At 46.7% G+C, this 26,387-nt stretch overlaps 1 protein-coding gene across 1 annotated transcript in view; it reads right to left on the bottom strand.

The window, feature by feature from the left end:
• Positions 1-5,767: 5,767 nt before the first annotated feature.
• The window catches only part of CDS2 (CDP-diacylglycerol synthase 2), a 42,364-nt gene continuing 21,744 nt past the window's right edge, over positions 5,768-26,387 (bottom strand). The window contains exons 3-13 of the mRNA XM_053401353.1: positions 21,898-21,994; positions 20,591-20,688; positions 20,072-20,211; positions 19,767-19,825; positions 17,273-17,355; positions 14,451-14,538; positions 13,527-13,595; positions 11,100-11,252; positions 8,665-8,784; positions 7,889-7,992; positions 5,768-6,303 (exon numbers count right to left, since the gene is read on the bottom strand). Of these exons, the coding sequence (XP_053257328.1) occupies positions 6,174-6,303; positions 7,889-7,992; positions 8,665-8,784; positions 11,100-11,252; positions 13,527-13,595; positions 14,451-14,538; positions 17,273-17,355; positions 19,767-19,825; positions 20,072-20,211; positions 20,591-20,688; positions 21,898-21,994 (1,141 nt within the window). The 3' untranslated portion in view covers positions 5,768-6,173. The remainder of the gene's footprint in view (positions 6,304-7,888; positions 7,993-8,664; positions 8,785-11,099; positions 11,253-13,526; positions 13,596-14,450; positions 14,539-17,272; positions 17,356-19,766; positions 19,826-20,071; positions 20,212-20,590; positions 20,689-21,897; positions 21,995-26,387) is intronic.

The following is a 26,387-nucleotide window of genomic DNA, read 5'->3' as shown; positions in this document are numbered from 1 at the left end:
AGCTCATGATTGTGGGAAACATCTGGCAACATGCCGCGTGCGTGGCGTCACCTTTAGACCAGATTGTGAACAATGCTACAAATTTGTATTATCAAAAACGTACAAATTGCTTTTGGAAGGGTATAAAAAGGATGAAGAAATTAAGGCAGTGATGATACACTGGGCTAGAGATTTTGGTTATAATATACAACTTTCATCTTGGGAAAAGTTATGGAAAGAGGACATAAAGTTTACTGCGTGCTGTTCGTTGAAGGAAAATGATATGAAAATGATGTGTCATTGGTATCCAACACCAACTGAAACTGCGAAAATGTATAAAACTAGTTCCAATTTGTGTTGGAAATGTAAAGGGAAGGAGGGTACTCTTTACCATATGTGGTGGACATGTACATTGGTAAAGGCTGTCTGGGAAATGGTATTTAATGAACTAAAGAAAATGTTTAAAAATACATTTGTTAAAAAACCAGAAGCCTTTCTACTAGGTATAATAGGTAAAGAGCTACCAAGAGAAGATAAAGTACTTTTTATGTATGGAACGATGGCAGCGAGAAGGCTTCTAGCCCAGAGATGAAGAAGTACCAACAAAAGAATGGAAAACTAAACTGATGGAGTATGCAGGGATGGCGAAACTGAGGGGGAAGGTCAGAAACCAGGAAGATCAAGTATTCCTAAAAGACTGGAGTAAATTTTCCATATATTTAAAAGACCACTTTAAATGGTTAAACCTTTGGCAGGGATGTAATGACACTTGTAATGTGGAATCAAGTATGGTAACTGTGGATATATAACAGATGGATAAGGGTAAAAGATAAAGAATACTTTATTTTAAACACGGAACCCATAGAGGTCCAAAGGTTTGAATGAACCTTTTAGTTTAATGTCTGAAATGGCTAAAGTTAAAATGTGTAAAATTATGTAAAACCAATAAAAAATTTTATATACCGTATCTTTCCGTGTATAAGACTAGTTTCCCCCCCTAAAAAATAATGTCAAAAATTTGTTGCTGTTTAGTCGTGTATGCCTCCTCGTGACCCCATGGACCAGAGCACGCCAGGCACTCCTGTCTTCCACTGCCTCCCGCAGTTTGGTCAAACTCATGCTGGTAACCTCGAAAACACTGTCCCACCATCTCGTCCTCTGTCGCCCCCTTCTCCTTGTGCCTTCAATCTTTCCCAACATCAGGGTCTTCTCCAGGGAGTCTTCTCTTCTCATGAGGTGGCCAAAGTACTGGAGCCTCAGCTTCAGGATCTGTCCTTCCAGTGAGCACTCAGGGCTGATTTCCTTCAGAATGCATAGGTTTGATCTTCTTGCAGTCCATGGGACTCTCACAGACAGTGTTCCATGAGGTCAGCCTCCCCAGACATTTTGGACTCCCCAACTGCGCCCCCGACCAGCACAACCACCTGCTGTTGTACAGTACAATTGCATCTTAACAGGCATTTAATATAGTGACAGTCAGTCATATAGTATATGTATAGTGACAGGCAATCATATAGTATATATGAATTGATTTTAGAATGAATTGATTTTAGAATGTATTTCAACTAATTGATTGTGATTTTATAGAAACTGTGTTATTTTTACTGTTGTTAGCCTCTCTGAGCCTGGCTTTGGCTGGGGAGGGCAGGATATAAAATTATTATTATTATTATTATTATTATTATTATTATTATTATTATTATTATTGCTGTATTTGGTACAAAGTTGTAAGTGGGATGGGGGAGGGGAGGGGGTTAAATATGCTCTCTGTTCCTGTTTTTGAAAACGCAAAATAAAATAAAAACAAAAAATAGGATAGAATAAAAGGAACCCTTCTGCTTGGCGTAAATAACTGCACGCACACGCACACAAACCGTTTAGATACATTTTTATTTAACAATATTACCGTATATAAATAGGATAAAATACCTTTATATAATATTTCACATTCTGACAGTCAAATGAACCAAAAAGTAACAGAGGCAAGCCTACAAGTGTCTGCAAGAAAACGAAACCCAAAAAGAAACCGACCACCAACATTCCCCCTGTAAAAGACAAAAGCACAGAGAAATAAAGCAGAAGATTTGTGGAAGGGATAAGCACATCCGCATCAGAAGAAGAAAAACAGGAGGGGGGAGTCTGTGAGTGGAGAAAGATGTCACAGAGGCATCAAAGGGGTTCACAAGTTCTCGTTGACACAGACATGCCGATGAGCACAATGGTTGTATTGCCAGCTTTAGATATTGTGAATGCGGGACTTTTCTGTCAACCTAAGCTACCCCTCCAAACATACAGAGCTGTTAGCAGAAAGAATTGGGGAGGGAGGGACTGAGAAAGGTTGGAAAGGGTTGGCTAAGAGTCTGATGCTTGGGAAGTCTGTTGTCTAGAGGCAGTTAAGGATTCCTTCTGGGAGCCCTTGCTAGCAAGCGGGGCAAGGCGCAGATACAAGTGGCAGAGCACCCCAAAATATATGCCCCGGTACCCCATCTTTGATATAACAAAGGGGAGTTATGAGGACGTCAGCCTTCGAGCTCCTGAAACGTTAAATCTCATACTTCTGCTAAGCAACCAGAACCAGTTGAGCAAAGGGTCTTTTAATTGGGGGGAGAGGGAGTTGACCAGTGTTCCCCAGTTCTTCTGTCCCCAACTCCACTCAGCCGGCCTTCCAGATCCCCACTCAAAGCATCACAACCGCCTCGCAAGTGAGGGCCCAGCTCCCACTCCAGAGACACTGCTTTGTGTCGGTGTCTCTCTCCTGACTGAGTTCAGCCCCAAAGAATGCAGAATCTGGACTTGGGCCAGCTCCAACCCCTGTGAAATCCAGCCTCCTCACACAACCCCTCTGGATCCACCTTCCCCACCCCGTGAGAGTTGTGCAGGGCCTAGCTACCACCAGGATTGTGGGGAGGTGGGCCAAGGTCACCTGGCTCAGGTGTGACGCACAACACACCTCCAGCTCCACCTGGGTGTGTGCGTGCGCCATGTGTCAGGTAATAAGGCCAGCCTACCAGGGAAAAGGACACACTTTGGCCTGACTAGGCCTAGAATCTGGAGCACACACTCCTCTGAGTAATAGCTATGGCGCCCCAATTTAATCCTGCTCAACTCCAGGCCAACTCAGGGTTTTTTCACCAGCAAATACACCCACACCACTAACGACCTCTTAAGCAACTCCACTGCATACCAAACTGCCTTTTGTGACCTGCTGCTCCCCTTACCAGGTGCCAGGCCTTTGCTACCTGTGTGCAACTGAAGTAAGACCCACAGCCTTCCCTTTGGGCAGGAGAGACTCTCTCCCACTTACACTTCAGCCCCTCGGAGGAACTGGCTGTTTCTGTGTTAATGTTCTGCATCCCTGAGCAGCCCTTTTCTAATATGGCTGGGTTACAGACCTCTTTGAACTCCCCGAAAGAGAAAACTTTAAAAACAAAACAAAAAAGGTATCGAACAGAAAACCGTCCATAATGTTGTCATCTGATGACTAAAACCAGTATGTGAATCCTCCCTGTTCTGGGTAACTTTAAATGAGTGCCAGTTCTCAGGGGTGCTCCTTTGGTGCCTTTGCAACAGAAATGCCAGCACTTTGTTTGACTTATACCCAAGACTGGCTCTTGCAAGGATCTGTAGACTGCAGGGGTGTCCAGCATGTCACTCATGCGCTGGGACACTGAACCCACCCAGTACCTGAAATGAACTGAAATGAGAAGCAATCCATATAGGTCTAGGATACACTGTTCTTTTCCAGTTCCCTTTCGGAGGCAGGATGCAAGGGATTGTGGCCACCAGACAAGTAGCTGAATTTAGCTGGAATCAGGAAATGTCAATGACATTTCAATGAAACAGAGATCTCCCTTGAACCCCCTTCCCCAATTTTATTAATTAATTATTGTTGTGTGGCCAGTCGTTGCCCCACATACCCATTCTGCTTCTGTCCTGCTTTCCCCAAGGTCAAAACACTGAGTAAGTTCACACAAACAAACACACACACACACACACTTGCCCTTTTTTAGGTATCAAAACCCAAAACTTCCCATCAAAATGGCAGGCATGTCCAATTTAGGGGTCAGCTGTGGTTAAAAGGCCATTGTTAGATCAGCAATAAAGACTGTTTCCTTTGGGGAGGGGGTGCGTATTGACAGCAGAGGAAAAGGAAGAATGGGGCAAAAATCTTTCCCTGCAACGCCCCCTCAACTCAATAAGCTTCTCCCACCGTGTGGTTTCAGATGCCTGGACTCCGAACCCGAGAGCGTTTGGGGCAGATGGGATGAGGGAATATACCAGAAGAGGCAGCAAAACAGTATAAGTGAGCAGCTCTCAAAAATACACCTTAAAAAAAGAAGAAAAAGCTAATCAGCCTACTACAAAGTGCTCCTCACACACTCTCTTTTGTCACAGAGGAAGTGACAGCACAGACGGTCAAGGCTGACCTTGAAGTGGAACCACGTCAAGAGACACTTGCGTGGTATTACACCAAAGCTAGCAGCTGCTCAGTGACTCAGGCCCAGATCTCAAAGCATGCGTAAATCTGAATTAAGGCTGGACCACTTCAGGCTGTGATGGGGGCTCAACGTGGTTGAAATTTCCTCCAACAAAACCCAAAACAAATAAACCCTCAAATAAACTCCAACACACACACACACACACACGCCTTCATATGGAAAACGAACAGAATCTTTAGCCTCACCCTCTCACCTTCTGTGTCCTGATAATGCCTTTTTTATGCATGAGCTTTCAGTCATGAGAGTCCCTTTCTGCAACTGAAAGTGGGACCAGTGACTTGGGAATGAGGACTCCAGGGGGAGCGTTTGAGGGGGCAGAAGACAAACAGGAGCCTCACAACAGCAGGGACTAAAACAGCTGCATGAGCTGGACAATGCAATGGCACGGCACCCAGGCCAGACTCTGCTCCTTTACAACCCCTTAAAGTTCCCAGGAGGCCAGGTGTCCTGCCTCAATATCCATCTATTCAGGTACTTCTCCTCCAAAATGAAGGAAGGCTTAAAAAAAGAAGCAGAAAAAAAACAAAAAAATGTTCAGTAGGATTTGTGAAAATAAAACCTAAAAAAATGCATTTGCCTTCATGGTCTTCCAATTTTTTTTGTTGCAAATGGTTGGCTCTGCTTCAGGAACATAAAGATAAATGCCCCCCTGCTTATCAAGAACAGCTCAGCAGCAAGTGAACTTTGCATCCTTTTCCACCAGCAATGCAAGAAATATGGCGACGCCACAAGGACAGGGAGCAACATGCATCCATTTCTGCGCAGGAAACTGGGTTAGAAGAGGAAGCGCCTTCTCCTGCTGGCAGGGATTTTCCCTGCACGGAAACGAGACAAGGGCAGCTGTTTCCAGGGCAGGGTGGCAGGCCTTGCCCCCCCCCCGCTTGCAGAAGCGCCACTTAGGACATTTGGCATCACTGTCCTTGCGTCTTCCTGACTCTCAAGCTGCTTCTGTGAGCAAAGGGCCCCTGGATCCCAATTTTCTTGGCTGGCCTGGGGGTGGGCAGGATCTCCAACCCATCTCTGTGAAAACCCACTCAACATTTATACACATGGCACTAAGGATGGCTCTCTGCGCCACCAAATTGTTGGATGTTTGTGTGGTGAACGGGGGCGCAGATTGGGGAAAACTGCTCACTTCACTGGACTTAGGAACCTGGGCGTTTGCCAAATGCAATACGCAGCACCGGATCCATCTCACGGATAAGGAAGCCAGGATGGTGGAACAGGAGTGCATAATCCAGGTAATTTTGATTCAACACGCCTGCCTTCTTTCTTTTTTTAACCCACACTATTTGGCACTCTTCCCTGTCTCTTCCCTCTCCCCGCTACAAAAGCACCGCTGCTCTGAGAGTAGAACGAGCCTTGCACAACTTTCTATACACATCTGGGAATAAGAAAAACCACCGGGCAGATCTGAGGGGTAAAACCACCTTCCAAAACCATCAGCCGAGCGCCTCCTTCCGGGCCACCGTTCCTTCCCAGCTAAAAGCTCCCCTCTGTTTGCTCCAAACCACCGCCACAGAGATATAGATACATTTCTTTTTAAAAATGCACAAATGCAAACCTTTTATATGGAAAAGGAAGTGAGAGACATGAGGCTTGGTTATTGTCCTAAATCAGGCAAGCTGGGAGAGGGTTTCCTCTGGGGGGTGAGGGGCTTGCCCATGCTCAGTCCCATCCTGACGACACAGGCGCCTACGCATCCTCAGAGCCAGCCAGCATGCCCTTGTCCACCAGGTGGGCCTTTAGCGTGTTGAAGATGTTCAGCTGCTGATCTGGTCGCAGAGTTAGCAGCTGCTGGATCAGCTTGCTCGGATTAGGACCCCTGGAGTGAGAAGAAGAAGAAGAGTTTGGATTTGATATGCCGCTTTATCACTACCCGAAGGAGTCTCAAAGCGGCTAACATTCTCCTTTCCCTTCCTCCCCCACAACAAACACTCTGTGAGGTGAGTGGGGCTGAGAGACTTCAGAGAAGTGTGACTGGCCCAAGGTCACCCAGCAGCTGCATGTGGAGGAGCAGAGACGCGAACCCGGTTCACCAGATCACGAGACTACCGCTCTTAACCACTACACCACACTGGCTCTCTAGTGAAGAAGAATAAGGCAATCACGTCACCTCACCAGGCTGAGAACGTTTGGAAGGGGAGGTTTCCCACAGACCAAGGTTTCCCAAAATTGGGTGGCCAGCTGGACTACAGTTCCCATCATCCCTGACCACTGGTACTGCTGGCTAGGGATGATGGGAGTTGTAGTCCAAAAACAGCTGGATACCCAGGATTGGAAAACCCTGCTGAAGACCCATGCCTTGTTTTATGTTGCTACTGGGATTAATGGCTAAGGCGAGTCTTCCTTTCAATTCCACCGTCAGGCTCTCCTTTGACACTGAGCGAGGAATCCCTTTGATCCCAGCCTCACATTCTCTCCACCCTCCTATCCTCTGAACTGAGAACACAAGGATTATTAGAGATGATGTGGGGAAATTGCACCATCAGAATATTTGATTCACCGTCCCAGAGTCAACTGAGGTTTGGCTAAACCAGACCCATTCGTGATAGTCATTTGTAACTTTTATAAGCAATAAAAGCGTATTATACAAACCTCCAATGACTCATGCATAGCTCTGGAGGGGTATTTGCCTTCCTCCTGATGGAGATTTCTTTTGCCTAGCCTAGACCTGTTTCTGACTGCTCCCTTCCCCAACCAATTACAGTGGTGCCCCGTAAGACGAACGCCTCGGAAGACGAAAAACTCGCTAGACAAAAGAGTTTTTCGTTTTCTTAGCCACTTCGCAAGACGCATTTCCCTATGGGCTTGCTTCGCAAGATGAAGCTTGCCCCACAAGCTCTGGGGATAGCGGGGAAGCGCAGCGCGCCTTCCCCTCTGTCCCTGGACCTGTTCTGAAGGCTGGCGGTGGGGAGAAGAGCCCTTCTCCCCACCGCCAGCCCCGCAATCTCCGGGGACAGCGGGGAGGCACAGCGCGTCTTCCCCGCTGTCCCCGGACCTGGTCTGAAGGCGGTCTCCATAGGAACGCATTAATTGATTTTCAATGCATTCCTATGGGAAACCGTGCTTCGCAAGACGAGAAACTCGCAAGAAGAAAAAACTCGCGGAACAAATTAATTTCGTCTTGCGAGGCACCACTGTAATTCTCTTACTAATGGCTTCTGTTCTGATTTTACTCTGACCCATCACTCCATGTTTATTTCTTAATATCGATGATGTTGTAAAAAACCTCTGTACTCCGTTCAGTCACAGTTGTGGTTCTTTGTTCTCCTTTTAATGATCTGTACATCTCTTTGCCTTTTTACAGCTGCATTTTCAAAAGCCAATAAAGATATACTTTAAGAAAAAGAGAACCCAAGGATTGATGGTGCGACCCGCAACCAAACCAAACCAAACCATCATCTCACCTGATAAAGCTTGCAATGTATACATTCACAAAGGTGGCCATCAAGTACTGGCAGTCGAACCGATCCATGATGCCTCCGTGCCCTGGGATGGTGTTGGCAAAGTCCTGCGCAATCGAGGGAGAAAAGTAGAGAGTGTGTATGCCCTGGCAGGTGGAGGGGATTCCTGATCCAAACCCACCTGCCCTCTTGACACCAGGAAACAGGGAGGAGGAAAAGATCATCACTAATTTCCGCCCCCATCAGCCCCTACCAAACAAAGAGTCCTCAGTCTGTTCACACCCCACTGGAAGTAATGGAATCTAAATTGTTCCACTTCTTGTTTACTAACCCAGACTTTCAGGAGAAGGATTTCTGTTTTTGAAATCGAGCTCCTATATTTTATATAAACATTTGATTTTAAAAAAAATAAAAAATCCCCTGTAAATTTACATATACAGTAAGAACTGTTTTAAGTTTTGTAAATTGTACATTTTTATCACTGCAAGACATTTTGATGTGTAGATAATAAAAGTGGGGTATAATATCTAGAAAACTATTCCATTAGAGTTTTAATTACTTAAAATATTTTACATGTTTTTAGCTTTGTTGGTTCTTTATCTGTGTTGTTTTAATCTGTGTAAGCTGCCTTGAGTCTGGGGAAAAGGCAGGATACAGAGAAATATAATGATAACAAATATATTCCAGGAAACGTTTTATTAGAACGGAAGTGGGTTCGATAGAAATGCCATCCTGACCGGGCTCTTTCAAGGCCGCCTCTCTTTCCTGCTGTGCCATACCTTGATCTTGAAAGCTCTTTTAAATCCGCTGGCAAAAAACCCTCCGAAGGGACCAATGAGAGAGGCGAAAGTCGAGAGTGCAATGCTGTGGATCTGGAAGGGGTACATCCGAACTGTTTTCTGGAGAAAGGAGAAGGGGGTGGGGGTCACTGTCAGTTGAAGAAGCTCTGCCATGCCAGAACCTCACACCGGCGGGTATGTGAGCTGGAAAACAGCGCTGCAAATCCTGCTTTTTTATACTTGCAGTCTTACGACTGACTTTAAATTGAAATACTTTATTGTCACTTGTACAACTTGTACACAGTGAGATTACATGAGCACCCCCCACTCAGCTCTCTTCGTCTTAATTCCCCTCGTTTACTGACACACACACACCAAACCCAAAAGTCAGTTGCCCTGTTATCTTTTCATTCAGCAGCCTAACAGCCCACGGATAGAAGCTGTTCTTTACCCTGTTGGTGCGACTAGTCCTGCTTCTATATCTTCTGCCCGAGGGCAGGAGATCAAGAAAGTGCCGGCCAGGGTGTGAATCATCCCTGAAAATTTTCCTCACTCTCCTGAGGCAACTTTCTTCTGCTATTTCATCCAGCGGATTCATGGGACAGCCCATAATATCTTGTCCTGTATTCACCACCCTCTGTTGGCACTTCCTATCAGTTGATGTCAAACCAGTGTAAGAACGTAAGGATAGCCTGCTGAATCGGGCCAATGGCCTATCTAGTCCGGCATCCTGTTCTCATCAGCAGGATTCAAGCACAACAGCACTCTCCCCCTCCTGCGATATCCAGCAACAGGAATTCAGAAGCATGAGCGGAGCCCTCTCCTCCATGAATCTGCCCAGTCCTCTTTGAAAGCTACCCAAGTTCATTGGCATCAGTGCCTCCTGCGGAAGGGAGTTCCCTAGTTTAACGATGCGTGCAGAAACATTTTCCTTCATCTATCCTGAATCACCCCAAATTCAGCTTCCTTGGGTGTCCACAAGTTCAGCAGAATTGTTCTTTTTTCTGGACTGTACCATTTTTGGACTGCAATTGTGTAGGGGGAGGAAGCACCCCCCCCCCACAACATCAGCACATAGCAAAACGAAGAGGCAGAACATTTCCCTCAAACGTCCTCGTTTTCTCAACGAAGGAACTCGCTTTTGTAGGGTAGATTCAGACCGTCCCTCACTTGCCCTGGTACAGTCCAGAGAAAGCTGTGCTTGATTCTGCTGAACGTATAAGCTGGTAGCCGTCAATCATCGCACACACCCGCTTTAGTAAAACAGTGTGGCACAATGGTTAGGTTGTTGAACTAAGACCTTGTAGACCAGGGTTCAAATCCTCACTTGGCCATAAAGCTGAGGGGCCCCAGTCACTGCCTCTCAGCCTATCCTACCTCAGAGGTGTGGGATGTGAAACTCAAGAGCAGTCAAGCACAACATTCCTAGAGTGAACATGTTTACACATGGGGAGGAATGTTTGTCCAGCCAGCAGGTAAACTTCCTGTTTCCTTCTGGGCTGGGGCAGACTTCCTCTGCATGTGACTAGAGGTGGGCGTGGCCTCACCTGTGCAGGTAACGACAAAAGCACAGGGCAGGGCAGCCATCTCTCTCCCTTTGACTACATGCATCGAAGAAGCAACATCTGCTTAGCCAAAGATGCTCTCTAGGCTTCAGCCAGGAGAGGACAAAGGGACTGTCTCCTTATGAGATAGTTTCCAGGTATGTGTTACTTTTCTCAGCTAAGTCTGCCTCCTGGGATCCGATTGTGAACAGAATGTGAGTAAACTCTTTTTATACTTTTATAGAAGACTGTGTCGTGTCTTATCTTTTATGAGGGAATAAGGGGGAAATACCAGAACAGTTATTATAGAGGCTTTAGCGAGCCTGTGCAAACGCATCCGCTGCCAGTTTAAAAAAGGGGAATGTTACTTGGCTAAATTGTGGAAATTGTTAACACAAGTTGGAAAAGGATATAATCAAACAATATATCCTCTCCTGCATCCCTGAACATTCCCACAAGAGGGTTGTTGTGCAGAGAGGGAGAACCACCTTGAGCTCCCTGGAGAAAAAGGTGGAATATAAATGAACTAATGATAATAGTAAAAGAAATCATGCACATAGTTATCAACTATGGAACTCTCTCCCACAAATGGCAGTGATGGCTACTAACCTAGATGGCTTTAAAAGAGATTCATAAAAGATTCATGGGCGAGAGGGCTATCAATGACTATTAGGCTAGGATGCTGGAATCAACAATGCTTCTGAATACCAGTTGCTGGAAAATGCAGGAGGGGGGAGTGCCCTTGTGCTTGGTGGTCCTGGCTTATAGGTATCTGGCTGGCCACCATGGGAACAAGATGCTGGACAGGCTGGACGTTTGGCCTGATCCAGCAAGCTCTCCTTATGTTCTCAGAAGTTTTCCAAACCTGAACGCTTCGACCTGAATGCCTACCCAGCCGATGACAGACTGAAGCACCAAGGGGATGTTGTATTCTTGCAGCTGGAAGAGCTCGGGGGGCTCACAGTCCACGGTGAAGCTGTTGGTGTCATTGTTAAACTCCACGGGGCACACGAAGCATCTGTATCCAGACATCACATACGACAGCTGGGTTGAGGGTGGGGCGGAGAGGGAAACGGAAGAGGCAAAAGGTAAATCACTGCCAAGGAACTCTGATATGAATCACAGCGGAGTTGGAAGGGCCATTTAGTCCAAGCCCCTGCAAGCAGGAATGAGAGCTAGTGAATCCCTGACAGGTGACCTGTGAGGTGTCCCAGAGCTTACAGGGTTAATAGCTCAAGGGAAATGACATCACGTACGAATGTGAACTTACTTTTACTTTCTGTTTTGGCTGCAAAGGAGAGGCAACATGTCACTGCTCTCTCCTGGATGACTTACTGTTTTGCTAAGGTAAAGGTAAATGGACCCCTGACCATTAGGTCCAGTTGTGGCCGACTCTGGGGTTGCGGCGCTCATCTTGCTTTATTGGCCGAGGGAGCCGGCGTACAGCTTCCGGGTCATGTGGCTAGCATGACTAAGCCGCTTCAGGCGAACCAGAGCAGCACATGGAAACACCGTTTACCTTCGCGCTGGAGTGGTACCTATTTATCTACTTGCACTTTGATGTGCTTTTGAACTGCTAGGTTGGCAGGAGCGGGGACCGAGCAACGGGAGCTCACCCCGTCACGGGGATTCGAACCGCCGACCTTCTGATCAGCAAGCCCTAGGCTCTGTGGTTTAACCCACAGCGACACCCGCATCCCGTTACTGTTTAGCTGCTGTACATTAAAGCTTCGTAGAATAGAAGAAGCTGTGTAAGAGTTTTACTGCTGTGATGCTAAATCCTTAAAAAGGCACACTGCTACCGAAGAAACTCTGCCGTAGCCGGGAGAAGCGGAATGACTCAGCACCGCGCAACAAAAGCGTGCTGGGCGCCATTGCATTTCCTGAAGAAGATGGGTCCGACAGTCAAAACAGACAAGTCGGTTCCCGGTTTCAGTGAACATGGTTATCCAACCTTTTTGAAAACTTCCAGTGAAGGAGAGTCCACCAGCAACCAATGAAGTCTGTTCCATTGTCAAATCACTCTTCCAAGCAGAATACAGTGGTACCTCGGGTTAAGCACTTAATTCATTCCGGAGGTCTGTTCTTAACCTGAAACAGTTCTTAACCCGAAGCACCACTTTAGCTAATGGGGCCTCCCGCTGCCACCACACGATTTCTGTTCTCATCCTGAAGCAAAGTTCTTAACCCGAGGTACTATTTCTGGCTTAGCGGAGTCTGTAACCTGAAGCATCTGTAACCTGAAGTGTCTGTAACCCGAGGTACTACTGTATTCTTAAAGGTTATTTGAAATTTCCTTTCTTGTCATTTGAATCCACTGGTTCAGGACCTACGCTCTGGAGCAGCAGAAAACAAGCTTGCTCTGTCTTCCATGGGACAGCCCTTCAGATATTTATTTTAAGTGGACCAGCTGGATGGCTAGGAGCAGGGGTAGGCAAACTAAGGCCCGGGGGCCAGATCCGGCCCAATCGCCTTCTAAAGCCAGCCTGCGGACAGCCCAGGAATCAGTATGCTTTTACATGAGTAGAATGTGTCCTTTTATTTAAAATGCATCTCTGGGTTATTTGTGGGGCATAGGAATTTGTTCATCTTTTTTCCCCTTCAAAATATAGTCCGGCCCCCCACAAGGTCTGAGGGACAGTGGACTGGCCCCCTGCTGAAAAAGTTTGCTGACCCCTGGCTAGGAGCCTTGGGAACCAGGTTTGACAGAAATGTGTAAATTATTCTCATGCTTTGCCTAGATTTCTTTCAGGCTCTGAGCCCAAATATTACTGCTGTATTGGATAGCTACTTGGGTGTTTTAGTTCTAGATTCCTGAACTGAATTATTATTATTATTATCAAAATTGTCGCTCTTTTTTATTTTTTTTAGCCACAGCAACTCCAAGTGACCTACAATATCTGAAGCAAAACAAGCACCACTTACATTAAAACATCCCACCCAGGGAAAAAGGCAATAGATAGTTAAAAGGCAAAGGCCAAATCGAAGAGGAAAGTTATTGCTTGGCACCAGTAGCCCCCAATGGGGAGAACATTCCAGAAATGAGGAGCCACCACTATAAAGGCCCGTTCTCATGTTGCCACCCTCCGGGAGCACAAGGAGAAGGGCCTCAGGTGATGATTGTAAATTCACAAAAGCAGGCTACCAGTCAGAGAACTTCCTGGTGGGTTGACGGTGCTCTGTGGGGCAGGCCCGTCGCCCTCAACAGGCCCCAGACTTCCACCATCTCCATGAGGCTGCTTTATGGGTAACACTGCCTCTTGCTCCAAGGCCCAACACAACTTTTGTTCTTAACCAATAGGGAAAGAAGCAACTTACTAGCAGGCCGAACACCACGGTGGCAAAGAAACCTCCGATAAAGCCTTCCCAGGTCTTCTTTGGGGAGAGCTGGAGATACAGGAACAGGCAAGAACGTTAAAAGGGAGGAGCTGCAGAAGCCGCCAGAGTCTCCATGAACACATCGGACGGGAGAGAAGTCCCCAAACTAAGTTTTGTTTCCGAGCACAATTCAAAGTGTTGGTGCTGACCTTGAAAGCCCTAAACGGCCTCGGCCCAGTATCCCTGAAGGAGCATCTCCACCCCCATTGTTCTACCCAGACACTGAGGTCCAGCGTCGAGGGCCTTCTGGAGGTTCCCTCACTGCGAGATGCCAAGTTGCAGGGAACCAGGCAGAGGGCCTTCTCGGTAGTGGCACCCGCCCTGTGGAAGGCCCTCCCACCAGATGTCAAAGAGAACAGCAACTACCAGACTTTTAGAAGACATCTGAAGGCAGCCCTGTTTGGGAAGCTTTTAATGTTTGATGTATTACGGTAGTTTAATATTTTTTTGGAAGCCGCCCAGAGTGGCTGGGGAAGCCCAGCCAGATGCACAGGGTATAAATAATAAATTATTATTAATATTATTAGTGTTGGGGAAGGGCCATAGGTCAGTGGCACATCTGCCTTGCAGACAGAAGGACCCAGGCTCCATCCACAGCATACCCAGGTAGGACTGGGAGAGTCTCCTGCCTGAAAGCCTGGAGAGCTGCTGCCAGCCAGTGCAGACAATACTGAACTAGATGGACCAATGGTCTGATGCAGTATAACACAGCTCTCTACATTCCTGTGCTCCAGTGCACCTGCCAAACACACTCCACACTCTCACACAGCACAATCAGGCCAGATGCCCTGGCGGGCATTCAAACCCAATGCCGAAAACAGCTTTTCCTTAGAGTTGTTCATCCATCTCGGGACCAGAACCAACCTTAATCAGCGGGGTGCGTCCAAAGAAGAAGCCGAACATGTAGGCCATGATGTCGTTGCAGATGACGCAGGAAATTGGGACGATAAACCTAGATAGCGGGGAAGGAAAAAAGACCTAGATAAGCCACTCAAAGGACCTGTCTGGATTGGAGAGAAACACACTTGACGACAGCAAGGGGCAGCAGCCCACAGCTGTGGCTCAGATCTAGAGATCTCCTTGCCAGCAGGGAGTTCTAACTGCTAATTTAGAAATAGCACTCTGGAAGCCCGTCTCCTGATGGGTGGATGAATGCGTTCATTTGAACCAGCAGACGCCATTTCAATCAGCAAAACTCCCGCTCCTAATAGTGCTTTCATAATTTCATTTTATAGAAAGAACTCCTGACGCAAGTTAAGGGCCCAGAGCTTCTCTCGAACCTCAGTTTAAATAAGAATTTATATGCTGGTAAGCAGATCTTTCAGCTTTCAGAAACCACAAGTATCTTTCAAGTGCATGGATTTTCATACCCCTCCCCTCGGTTATTTTCAAAGATATTAGCTGCCAAAGCTAGATTTTGCTTTTCTGTGCTAAACACGTCTCTGCATTCTGTGATAAAATTTACATGATGGTTCCAAGAAGTATTTGGATAGTTATCATCATCATTCAGGGACTAACTATACATGATGCTAAAAGCTACAGCCGGAAGCTTCTATTTGCCCTGAAAGGAAATTTTCCGCTAGTGTCCAGAGGGATTCTCCCCAACCCCTGCAAATACTAGTTTTGTGGGAAGAGTTTTCTCCAGGACTACTGCAGGGAGGATATTGTTAAATTCTCTCTCCATGTTTGCTGCAATCCCAACGTTTATTAGCTTGCCTTCCCAACCCGCTTGCTGATGCATTTTTTTAAGGTTGGCATTTCTGAATGTCATGCCTAGTTTGGCCTTTAGTTGCTATGTTTTCACTTAAAGGGTGTGAATATTGGTTTGATCTGCAAAAAATAAAAATAAAAACAGATAATCCTGCAAGTGGCTGCATTTGCTATGCTGATTGACAAGCTACGCTAAATGTATTTTGATAGCCATGTTACTTAAAAAGGTAAAGGTACCCCTGCCCGTACGGGCCAGTCGTGTCCGACTCTAGGGTTGCATGCTCATCTCGCTCTAGAGGCCATGAGCCGGCGCCGTCCGAAGACACTTCCGGGTCACGTGGCCAGCGTGACGAAGCTGCACTGGCGAGCCAGCACCAGCGCCGCACACGGAAACGCCGTTTACCTTCCCGCTATAAAGCGGTCCCTATTTATCTACTTGCACTTAAGAGTGCTTTTGAACTGCTAGGTGGGCAGGAGCTGGGACCGAACGACGGGAGCACACCCCGCCGCGGGGATTCGAACCGCCGACCATACGATTGGCAAGTCCTAGGCACTGCGGTTTTACCCACAGCACCACCCGCGTCCGTGTTACTTGCTAAGTGCCAAAAACCATCCTTATCCTCTGGACAAATGAAATTACAATTTATGCAAAAGTGAGAGCCGGCTGAAAAGACACTGGTTGTGGGAACCTTGATGTGTTACCATTTCATACTGGCATGGTTTGAATGGTTATTTATTGTTCTGGCACCTGGCAAAATGAGAGTGATCTCCCTCCAACTGTGTTTCACTCTGAGATAGCCGTTAGGAGAGGTTGGCCAATGGATTTATTTGGGGTGGGGATTCCTGCTACGCTGCATTATCCCAGAAGATAATCTGGAGAAGATGGGACACATGGACCAGGTCTCACATTAGGTGACGGCACTCATTGCCATTTGGGCCTCTCCTAGCTGGACTGAGTTGGAGTAGTAGACTATGGGCCCCAAGGGGGTCTTGCAGTTTTTCAAACTGCTGGTTGCTTCATTCGGGCCACCAAGCTTGCAATTTGTTAGGGAACGGAGTAGGCAGCCTGTCCTGGATGGCGTTAAAGGTAAAGGGACCCCTGACAGTTAAGTCCAGTCGCGGATGACTCTGGGGCTGCAGTGCTCATCTTGCTTTAATGGCTGAGGCAGCCGGCGTACAGCTTCCGGTCATGTGGCCAGCTTCTGGCGAACCAGAGCAGCGCACGGAAACGCCGTTTACCTTCCCGCCAGGACGGTACCTATTTATCTACTTGCACTTTGACGCGCTTTCGAACTGCTAGGTTGGCAGGAGCAGGGACCGAGCAACGGGAACTCACCCCGTCGCGGGGATTTGAACCGCCAACCTTCTGATCGGCAAACCCTAGGCTCTGTGGTTTAACCCACAGCGCCACCCGCGTCCCTGTCCTGGATGGGGCTGCACTCCCCTAAAAGAGCAGGTGTGCAGCCTGAGGAGAGAAATGATGGAGACCACACAATTCAGGTTGCAAGGGCATTTTCAGACAAGAAGCTTAAGTCGCCTCTGGGCCTCTCGTGCGCTACTAATTCAGAACCGGTCTTATGCTGGCCTTACAAATCAGATTGAAGGAAGAGCTGAACTTTAAGCCTCATGCAGGAAAATGCCCGAAGCGTACCTGCTTTTTTGCTGAGCAGAGAGCAGTTCCTGTGCAAGGCCCACTGAGTGGCTGCCTCATATTTAGAAAGAGCACATGCATGCACAGCAAAGCGAACTAAGATTCCTCCTTTTTGCCTGGTTAATGCCAGGAAAACTCCCTCCCAGATCTCATCATGCCAACCCAAACAGTTGCCCCAAGGAATGAGCCAGCGGCCCACTGATTCCTGCTCCTCCTAGTGACGCCCCATGCAAGAGGCCTGTCCCCATGCTATGTTCTTTGTCCTTCAAGGCAGCCCGGCGGCCTGCGCTACACAGCAGAAAGTCAGTAAGCAGCACCAACTCACCAGATCATTCCTTCAAACAGGTTGTGAATGATGAGGTGGGACTGGGTAACAACTATTAGCAAAGTCACATGGGTCCAGCCAAACTGGAAAGAAAGAACAGCATGCAATCCAGTTTGCAGGGGGCAAAAAACAACGTTTCTCAAAAACACACACCAAAATGCTGATTAGAGAGAGAGAGAGAACACCAGGGAATTTGCCACCCCACGTTCCACAATGATAGGCACAGCGTTAGCAAAAAGACCACACACACACACGGCTGCTTGACTCTAGTCTGGAATCGAGGGAGCCCACTTCCAAAACTGCTCATCCCAGGAGGTCCACTGTCCATGCCTTTCTTGCAAACAAAACAAAAAACCAAAGGTCCACCCACCATTCGTTCTCCCATGCAGACCAGATCCAAATATTTCTGCATCCTCAGGGTTCTGATCAACAATTCAGCTGTTGAGAGAGGCCTTGTTTTGAACTGCGCAAATGTGAGGTCCAGAGATCTTGTTGGACCGCTCTCCCCATCACCCCCAGCCAGCATGGCCAGTGATCAGGGATGATGGGAGGTGGAGTCCAGCAACATCTGGGCGGTCACCCCCGGAGCAACGTTGGCTCTGCCCACTGAATCCTCCCACACAACCTGAGACACGGGCAAAGCACTCCATAGCCCCTTCCTCTCCAGCAGAGGCCCAGGGAGGGTCTTCCCTTTAGCTTCTCACAGCCATGGCCTGAGCCTTTGGTTGTGCTCGGGGGTCGGCAGCTGGTGGTGCTGAAGGGTTGGCCTGGCCAAAGCCACAGTAATAGAAGTGGGAACATTTGCTGCCCCTTCACAACCTTGTACGTTGTGTATTATTAATCTAGTTATGTGCCTCTGTGGCATTAAAAAAAACAACATAGTTTACAGTGGTACCTCGGTTTACGAACTTAATCCATTCTGGAAGCCCGTTCTTAAACCAAACCCGTTCTTAAACCGAGGCGCGCTTTCCCTAATGAGGCCTCCCGCTGCCGGTGCCCTTCCACCATTCGGATTCTGTCCTTAGACTGAGGTAAAGTTCTCAAACCAAGACACGATTTCCAGTTTTGCGGAGTTTGTAAACCAAATCGTTCTTAAACCGGACTGTTCTTAAACCGAGGTACCACTGTACGGCAATAAAAACACAAAACTGTTTAATAAAAATAATTTAAAAATTTAAAACAGACACCAATAAACCCATTGCAGGATGATTTATTATTAATTGCCTACAAAGGCCTGGCAGAATAGAAAAGTTTTCTGCAGGCGTTCAAAAGTTGGCACAGGAGGCGCCTGCTGTATCTCTAGTGGCAGAGAGTTCCACAGGACTAGGCCGGTGACACTAAAGGCTCAGTTCCTTGCTGTTGTCAAATGAGCCTCACCAACTCGGAGAATGACCAGCGATGATCTGGGTGATCAAGCTGGGATATGAGGGTTCAGAGGGCTCCTGAGGTACTCTGGGCCTAAGTTGTTACAGGCTTTGTAGATTAATACAAGGACTGTGAACCTGGCTCAGTAGTAGATGGGCAGCGAGCACAGGTGCTTCAACCAGGGTCCCACATCTTATTGGCCAGAAGCTGCGATCAGCAGCGTAGCCACTGCATTCTGCATCACCTGGAGCTTTCAAACAAGACCCAAGGGAAGCCCCACATAGAGCACGTTGCAGTAGTCCAGCCCCAAAATTACAGAGGCATGGACTACATTCATAATTTGGGCACTGGGATGGTCATCTTCAAGCCTGAGTTCACCTGGACACTCATGTTTAATTAATTCATGCTTAATCCATTTGTGTATTATCATACATTTTCAGGTGTTTAAGAAGATTTAAGGATAAAGGGACCCCTGATGACTCTGGGGTTGCGGCGCTCATCTCGCTTTACTGGCTGAGGGAGGCAGCGTACAGCTTCCGGGTCATGCGGCCAGCATGACTAAGCCGCTTCTGGCAAACCAGAGCAACACATGGAAATGCCGTTTACCTTTCCACTGGAGCGGTACCTATTTATCTACTTGCACTTTGACGTGTTTTCGAACTGCTAGGTTGGCAGGAGCAGGGACTGAGCAACAGGAGCTCACCCCGTCACGGGGATTTGAACCCCCGACCTTCTGATCAGCAAGTCCTAGGCTCTGTGGTTTAACCCACAGCGCCACCCATGCCCCTCTTAAGATGATTTAGGCTATTGCAAAATAAACTTTTAAGACTGGCAGGAGCTGTGGGCCTCCCCGTTCTTCAATTCATTGTTCACACACAAAGGAAATACGTAAAGTGTTTTAAGGAATACAAAAAAAGAAAAAAGCTTTCTTCAAGCTGGTACCCTCCAACGGCCACGCTGGTAAGGGCTGATGGGAATTGTAGTCAAAACATCTGGAGGGCATCTGGTTGGGGAAGGCCAGTCAAAGGCAAGATAAGAACAGCCTGCTCTTTTTCATCTCTCTCTCTCTCTCTGTCTCTCTCTCTCCCTTCACAAGCTATTATCTCTGAAAAGAGAAAATCTCTCTTACCATGTAGAATTGGAGTCGATAGTGCTTTTTGACGAGGCTCAAAACAAACATGCAGAAGCCTAGCAGAAATAGAGAAAATAATTAAATGAGAACCTGGTGTTCCTCCCCATCAGTATATCCTGGCCAATCACAGGGCTGGCCTCAGACCAAGTGGGCGATTGGGCTAGACTGTGCTTCTATCAAAACACGGTGCCCCATGAGAAAAGGACACCATGTCTCCATATTGCCGCCTGGCCCCAGGAATCCTTGAAGAACCCACTTCAAGTGCCATTAAGTCCCGAATGGGAGACCAGAGTCCTGCTTACCTGTTAAGTAGAGGGCAAAGGAAATGAAGCGGTGATATTTGCTAAGGATCCTCAAGGGCTCCTCCCTCTGGACCAAAGTGAAGAAATAATCCGTCACAGTCTCTCCATAAAAGAAGTAGTTCACACAGAGCAGGAAGTACCTGAAAGAATATACGTCATCTTTTTCAGAGAGGCTCCGAAGGCTTCTTTCATGAGAAATACTTCAACTAAATTTGGAAAGTCTTCTTCAACCAGTTGAATGAGCTGATCAAGCTATAAATCGAATCCTGGTGTTGGAAAACACAGGAGCCTTGATTTATATTGGTTCCTTTTTCTTATTGTTTACTGTTTGCTTTCTATATGGTATGATGCACTACCGCGCACTGTTGAGTAACAGTCATAAAGGAAAACGTTAACATCAACAGCTACCTAGAGCTGTTTAGAAGAATAGAGCTGCGTAGAGATATCCTCATGGAAAACAAGGAAACCAGACTTCTTCTAGAGCTTAACTCAGATAGCACAAACTCTGATTCCACTTACCAACTTAGGGTTCTGAACCAGGGCAGCTCGTAGGAGTGATAAACGTTGTAACCGATGCTGATGATCTCCTGGAAGCACTTGATCTGCACACACATCACCTGAGAGACAGAGAGACAGACAGACAGTAGCAGAGGACTTTGGGGTCTCAAATTTCCTAAGTGCCCTGTACGACACCAAAATTTGGCACTCACTTACAACTTCTATTCTACATCATAGTTGTGGTGCCCCTGAGACTCTGCGCCCAGTGCGAGCAAACCAGTCGTGCTCCCCTAAATATGCTTTTGCAGACAGACAGACAGACAGACAGACAGCAGGGGGGCACGAGTTTTGATAAATTTCCAGGCCACTTCAAGAGAACAATAAGCATTCTTGCATTTATTTTTTTGTATTTATATATTACATTTATATCCCACGTTCTTCTCCAAAGAGCTCAATGGATGGCTGGTGGAATTATCTCCCCAGGGAGGCTTGTCTGGAACCTTCAGTACATAGAATAGAATTTTATTATTACGGTCACAGACCAGTTCCAGCTCACTTACAATATCAGGAAAATCATAAAACACAACAGGAATACACTGAATTGCAATTGGGAGACAATTCAGATATATCGGCAGTTTAAAAAATATATTAAATCTTGATCACTAAAATATAACCTAAAATTATCATTTAAAACCTTAATCATTTTGGTAGTACAGCTTGTTCCCTAAGTTTTATGGCAGTCGCACAGAATTTGGCCACCCTTAGCGTGATGTCTAGATACTTGTCCTCCAGGAGTTTTAGAAATTGAAGTTCGGACCCATTTGGAGATTTTGTATAACAGGAGTGATAAATACCGAGCGTATATCCCCGTAGAAACGGCAGCATAACAAGACATGAGAGACAGTTTCTACCTCCATCAAGCCGCAGGGGCAGACTCATTCCACATATGGTTTACCCTCGAATCTGCCCTGCAATAAGGCAGATGGCAGCACGTTGAATCTAGTGAGGGTAAATGATCGTCTGTATTTGGGTATTTGTAATTTTGACAAATAATTTGCTGGGGTAAATCCTCTCCCATTATCTTTTATTGCTGGGTGTTTATTCATCTCGCTCACGTGGCATTGCAGTTCCACATCCCAAATTTGTTGACGGATTCCTTTAGTACATAGTTTTAGGCTCCAGACAAAAGCATTCCTCTTTCCCCATGGCCTTTTAAACTCGTGAGGAGGTGGAATCCAGCCCTGCCTTCCGGCAAGAGGAGACCATTCCCGAACCCCCAGGCCTCCATCGGGAAAAGATCAGCTTCCAGAAAGACCGCAAAGACTTACGATCATCATCAAGACCATGGGTCCCAGGTAGATGATGATGAAGAAAAAGACGATCATCGCCAGAGTCAGGATGCCTCTCACCCACCAGTTCTTCCATCTGCAGAGAAAGGAAAGCATCAAAAGAGATCAGGGATTCCTTCGCTGTGACTCCTACATTGTAGGGGGTTGGACTAGATTGGTATCTCTCCAACTTAACAACCGTTTGAGTCCCGGGTGGATAAAAAACAATGATTAAAAAAAACAACAGGTTTTTTTAAAAATTTAAATCGGATTTTTAAAATGAAATGTTTTTGGAGGAAAAATCTTTCTAAAGATAATTTTCTATTTAAGTTACATTATAGTCCAATGGCTACTCATCAGGAAATAAGGATTTGTTTAAAGTTTTTCATGTGTGCTAAATTTTATTTTAAAAAATCATTTAACTACATCGGTTAACAAACATGGATACATATGCTATAACGTTATTGTTTTAGTTAAATAAATTGTTTAAATTATTATTAAGGAAATGATTATTTTTCTCCTTCCAACAAACTACAGCAGAAAAGTTGTCCAAATATAAACAATAATTTCATAATTATCTATGTATTTCTGATAGTATAACAAAGCAGTAATTTTTGATAATAGATGTAAAAACTACTCTGAAAATTTTTTATTCCAAAAATGAAACTTTCATCTGGTTGTAAATATTAAGAGAATGCCTGCAAGGTTGAACCTTTCTGTAAAACAAAAATGATTTAAATCAAGTCTTACTGACTACTGATTTAAATTGATTTGATTTGAATCAAATCCACCCTGTTTGAGTCTAAGTGGGAGCTTGCAGGGGAAGAAACATAAACCCCGCTGTGGAAATTTACTCTTCGCAGAATTGGAAGATCCGCTCCCTGATGGCTTTCAAAGTTTTGGCACATTCTTAGCAAGGGCGAAAGGCAACTGCTATTTCTGGCACCAGGCTGCTTCCTGAGAGAACACGGCCCCCGTCCGTTCTCCCTCGGGGGTCTCTTGGCAGAAGGTCACGCTCCAGACACTGCCAGAGAAACGGAGGCTTGCAGAAGCATAGCTGTCAACTTTTCCCTTTTCTTGCACGGAATCCTATTCGGAATAGGGGAATTTCCCTTAAGAAAAGGGAAACGTTGACAGCTATGTGCAGAAGACGCCGTTGTGAAACACACACACACACAGTAACAGATGCAAGACTGAAACACAACCCAAGGCAGCGCAACGTAAGAATGCACCGTATTTTTCGCTCCATAAGATGCAATTTTTCCCTCCTAAAAAGTAAGGGGAGATGTGTGTGCACAAGAAGGGAGAAGGGACTGACGAAGCAGGCAGTCCCTTCTCCCTCCTCGTAGAAAAGCCTTCATCCCGCTGCCCTGCGGAGGCTTCGCGGGCTATCCCAGGAGCCAGATCTCTCTTGCTGTTCTGGCTTCTGGGATTCAGAACTTTTTCTCTCTTGTTTTCCTCCTCCAAAAACTAGGTGGGTCTTATTGTCAGGCGCGTCTTATAGAGCGAAAAATATGGTAAGTAGAGTCTCCTGGATCAGGCCAGTGGTCCACCTTGCTTAGCATCCTGTCCTCACAGATGCCCCAGACCCACAAGCAGGAATCCAGGCACAAAAGCAGCCCTCTCCCGTCCTGCGGTTTCCAGTAACTGGTATTCAGAAGCCTTGCTGCCTGATTGTGGAGACAGAGCACAGCCATTGTGGCTAGTGGCCAACAATAGCAGATAGAGAATAAACAGTACCACTGACAGACACCTCCCACCCAAAAAATTCTTCTTTTTTTAAGGTGTCCTTTTTTGTGTGTGTTTGTGTTTTTCTTGATATAGGTCTATACATTTTTCATTCCTTTGGTGACTTTCCATATACAGTGCAGTGGTACCTCAGGTTAAGAACTTAATTCGTTCCAGAGGTCCGTTCTTAACCTGAAACTGTTCTTAACCTGAAGCACCACTTTAGCTAGTGGGGCCTCCCAGTGCCGCCGCCACTGCATGGTTTCTGTTCTCATCCTGAAACAAAGTTCTTAACCCGAGGTACTATTTCTGGGTTAGCGGAGTCTGTAACCTGAAGCGTCTATAACCCAAGGTACCATCTGTATGTGAGAAGCAACTTCGTAATTTTTGTGTGGCATTCCTTTGGAATGAGATGATGAAAATGTAGCATTATTCTTCGTTGCATTTTTGGCTCACTATACCCCTTCCTGGGACGTGGGTGGCGCTGTGGGTTAAACCACAGAGCCTAGGACTTGCCGATTAGAAGGTTGGCGGTTCAAATCCCTGCCACGGGGTGAGCTCCCATTCCTCGGTCCCTGCTCCTGCCAAACTAGCAGTTCAAAAGCACCTCAAGTGCAAGTAGATAAATAGGTACCACTAAGGCGGGAAGGTAAACGGCGTTTCCGTGCGCTGCTCTGGTTCGCCAGAAGCAGCTTAGTCATGCGGGCCACATGACCCGGAAGCTGTACGCCGGGTCCCTCGGCCAATAAATCAAGATGAGCGCCGCAACCCCAGAGTTGTTCGCAACTAGACCTAACGGTCAGGGGTACCTTTACCTTTTTATACCCCTTCCTATGTATTATTTCTTTATTTCATTTTTACCCCGCCTCTCCTCCAAGGAGCTCGAGGTGGCGTACGTCGTTTTCCTCCTCTCCATTTAATCGCCACAACAACCCTGCGAGGTAGGTTAGACTGAGAGGCAGTGAGAGGCCCAAGATCACCCAGTAACCTTCAGGGCTCAGTGGGGATTTGAACCCTGGTCTCTCAGGCCCTAGGCAGACACTCTAACCACTACATCACCCTCTGGTGTCCCTGAGAAAGCATCCCCCTCCAAATGTATCATGCCTGCAACAATTCATATTTCTGACACCTGGAGTCCGTCCGTCCGTCCGTCCGTCCCCCAACAGCCTCCCCCAAAGCAGGCTGACATCACTGGAAAGCTGAGATGGACCACCTATGGACATTGCCAGTGCTCTTTCCAGGCTGGTCAAGGCAGTCAGAGCTGGACAGTCCTGGGGGGAATTGGAAAATGCCTCTTCATGGGAGGGTCTAACAGATGGGTAGGCAAACTAAGGCCCGGGGGCCGGATCTGGACCAATCGCCTTTTAAATCCGGTCCGCAAATGGTCTGGGAATCAGCATGTTTTTACATGAGTAGAATGTGTCCTTCTATTTAAAATGCATTTCTGAGTTATTTGTGGGGCAAAGGAATTCGTTCATTTATTTATTTTTCAAAATATAGTCTGGCCCCCCCACAAGGTCTGAGGGACGGTGGACCGGCCTCCTGCAGAAAAAGTTGGCTGACCCCTGGCTTAGGGCATGGGTAGGCAAACTAAGGCCCGGGGGCTGGATCCGGCCCAATCACCTTCTAAATCTGGCCCGCCACAAACTAAGGCCCAGGGGCCGGATCTGGCCCAATTGCCTTCTCAATCCGGCCCACGGATGGTCCAGGAATCAGCGTGTTTTTACATGAGTAGAATGTGTCCTTTTATTTAAAATGCATCTCTGAGTTATTTGTGAGGCATAGGAATTCATTCTTTTCCCCCCTCCAAAATATAGTCCGGCCCCCCACAAGGTCTGAGGGACAGTGGACCGGCCCCCTGCTGAAAAGGTTTGCTGACCCCTGGTCTAACAATCCTGAATATAATGAACCCAAGGGTTTGTGTGTGTATCAGTTGACGTATACAAAATGTACAGATTGTAAAACTGCAGGAGGGGAGTGAGGGCTCACGTGCTCAAATCCTGTTTGCAGGTTTCCCAGAAGAGACGCCCGGTTGGCCTCCTCTGTGAGAACAGGGTGCTGGACTAGATGGGCCACTGGCTTTTTGATTGATTCTTTATTACGGCCATTGGCCCATCACACGACAGTTTCCCATACCAACATAATGTACTTAAACCTCCAAATTTAAAACCGCCTAGACTTACAAGGCTCTGCTTAGGTTCTTGTGTTCTTAAATGCTCATCTCCATATGCAAAGTTCTCATCCCAGACACAGGAGAGCCGGCCTGATACCCAGAAACAGGATACCCTGTTGGTCTGCTTGGGTGGTGAACAAGGAGGTGTCACAACAAAATTCTCACTTGTGCAACCATTTTCTTCTGCTGCCTCTAGCTTTTTCTACAGCCGCTTCTGATCCTCTCTATCTTAAACTATCTAACTGACGTACAGGAACACAATAATAACACTTTCGCATTTTAATTTCCTTGCAATGCTAGCTTCAAAGTGCACCTTTTAAGTGGCTTTTATCTGCTGCCTCATTTCAAACTGTACTGGCTGCTTTTAGTGTTTCTTAATGTTACAGCTGGGTGTGTGTGTTTTTGCTGCTGTTGTGGTTTTTGCTGTGAGCTGCCTTGCAACGTTTTGAAAGGTGGAAGAAAAATCCTCTTAAGTACGTCGTAAATAAAACTTTATAAAAAGTACTGCAGGCTTGTAACAAAACTGCACCAGGTTCCTGGTCTCCAGGAAAGTCAAGTATGATTTGGGGCTTCTGGGGCACCAATCCAA

Source organism: Podarcis raffonei, chromosome 8, assembly GCF_027172205.1.
Source record: "Podarcis raffonei isolate rPodRaf1 chromosome 8, rPodRaf1.pri, whole genome shotgun sequence".
NCBI classification, from domain to species: domain Eukaryota; kingdom Metazoa; phylum Chordata; class Lepidosauria; order Squamata; family Lacertidae; genus Podarcis; species Podarcis raffonei.
Note: the sequence above shows the minus strand (reverse complement) of the source record. Positions and strands in the feature narration are given on the sequence as shown.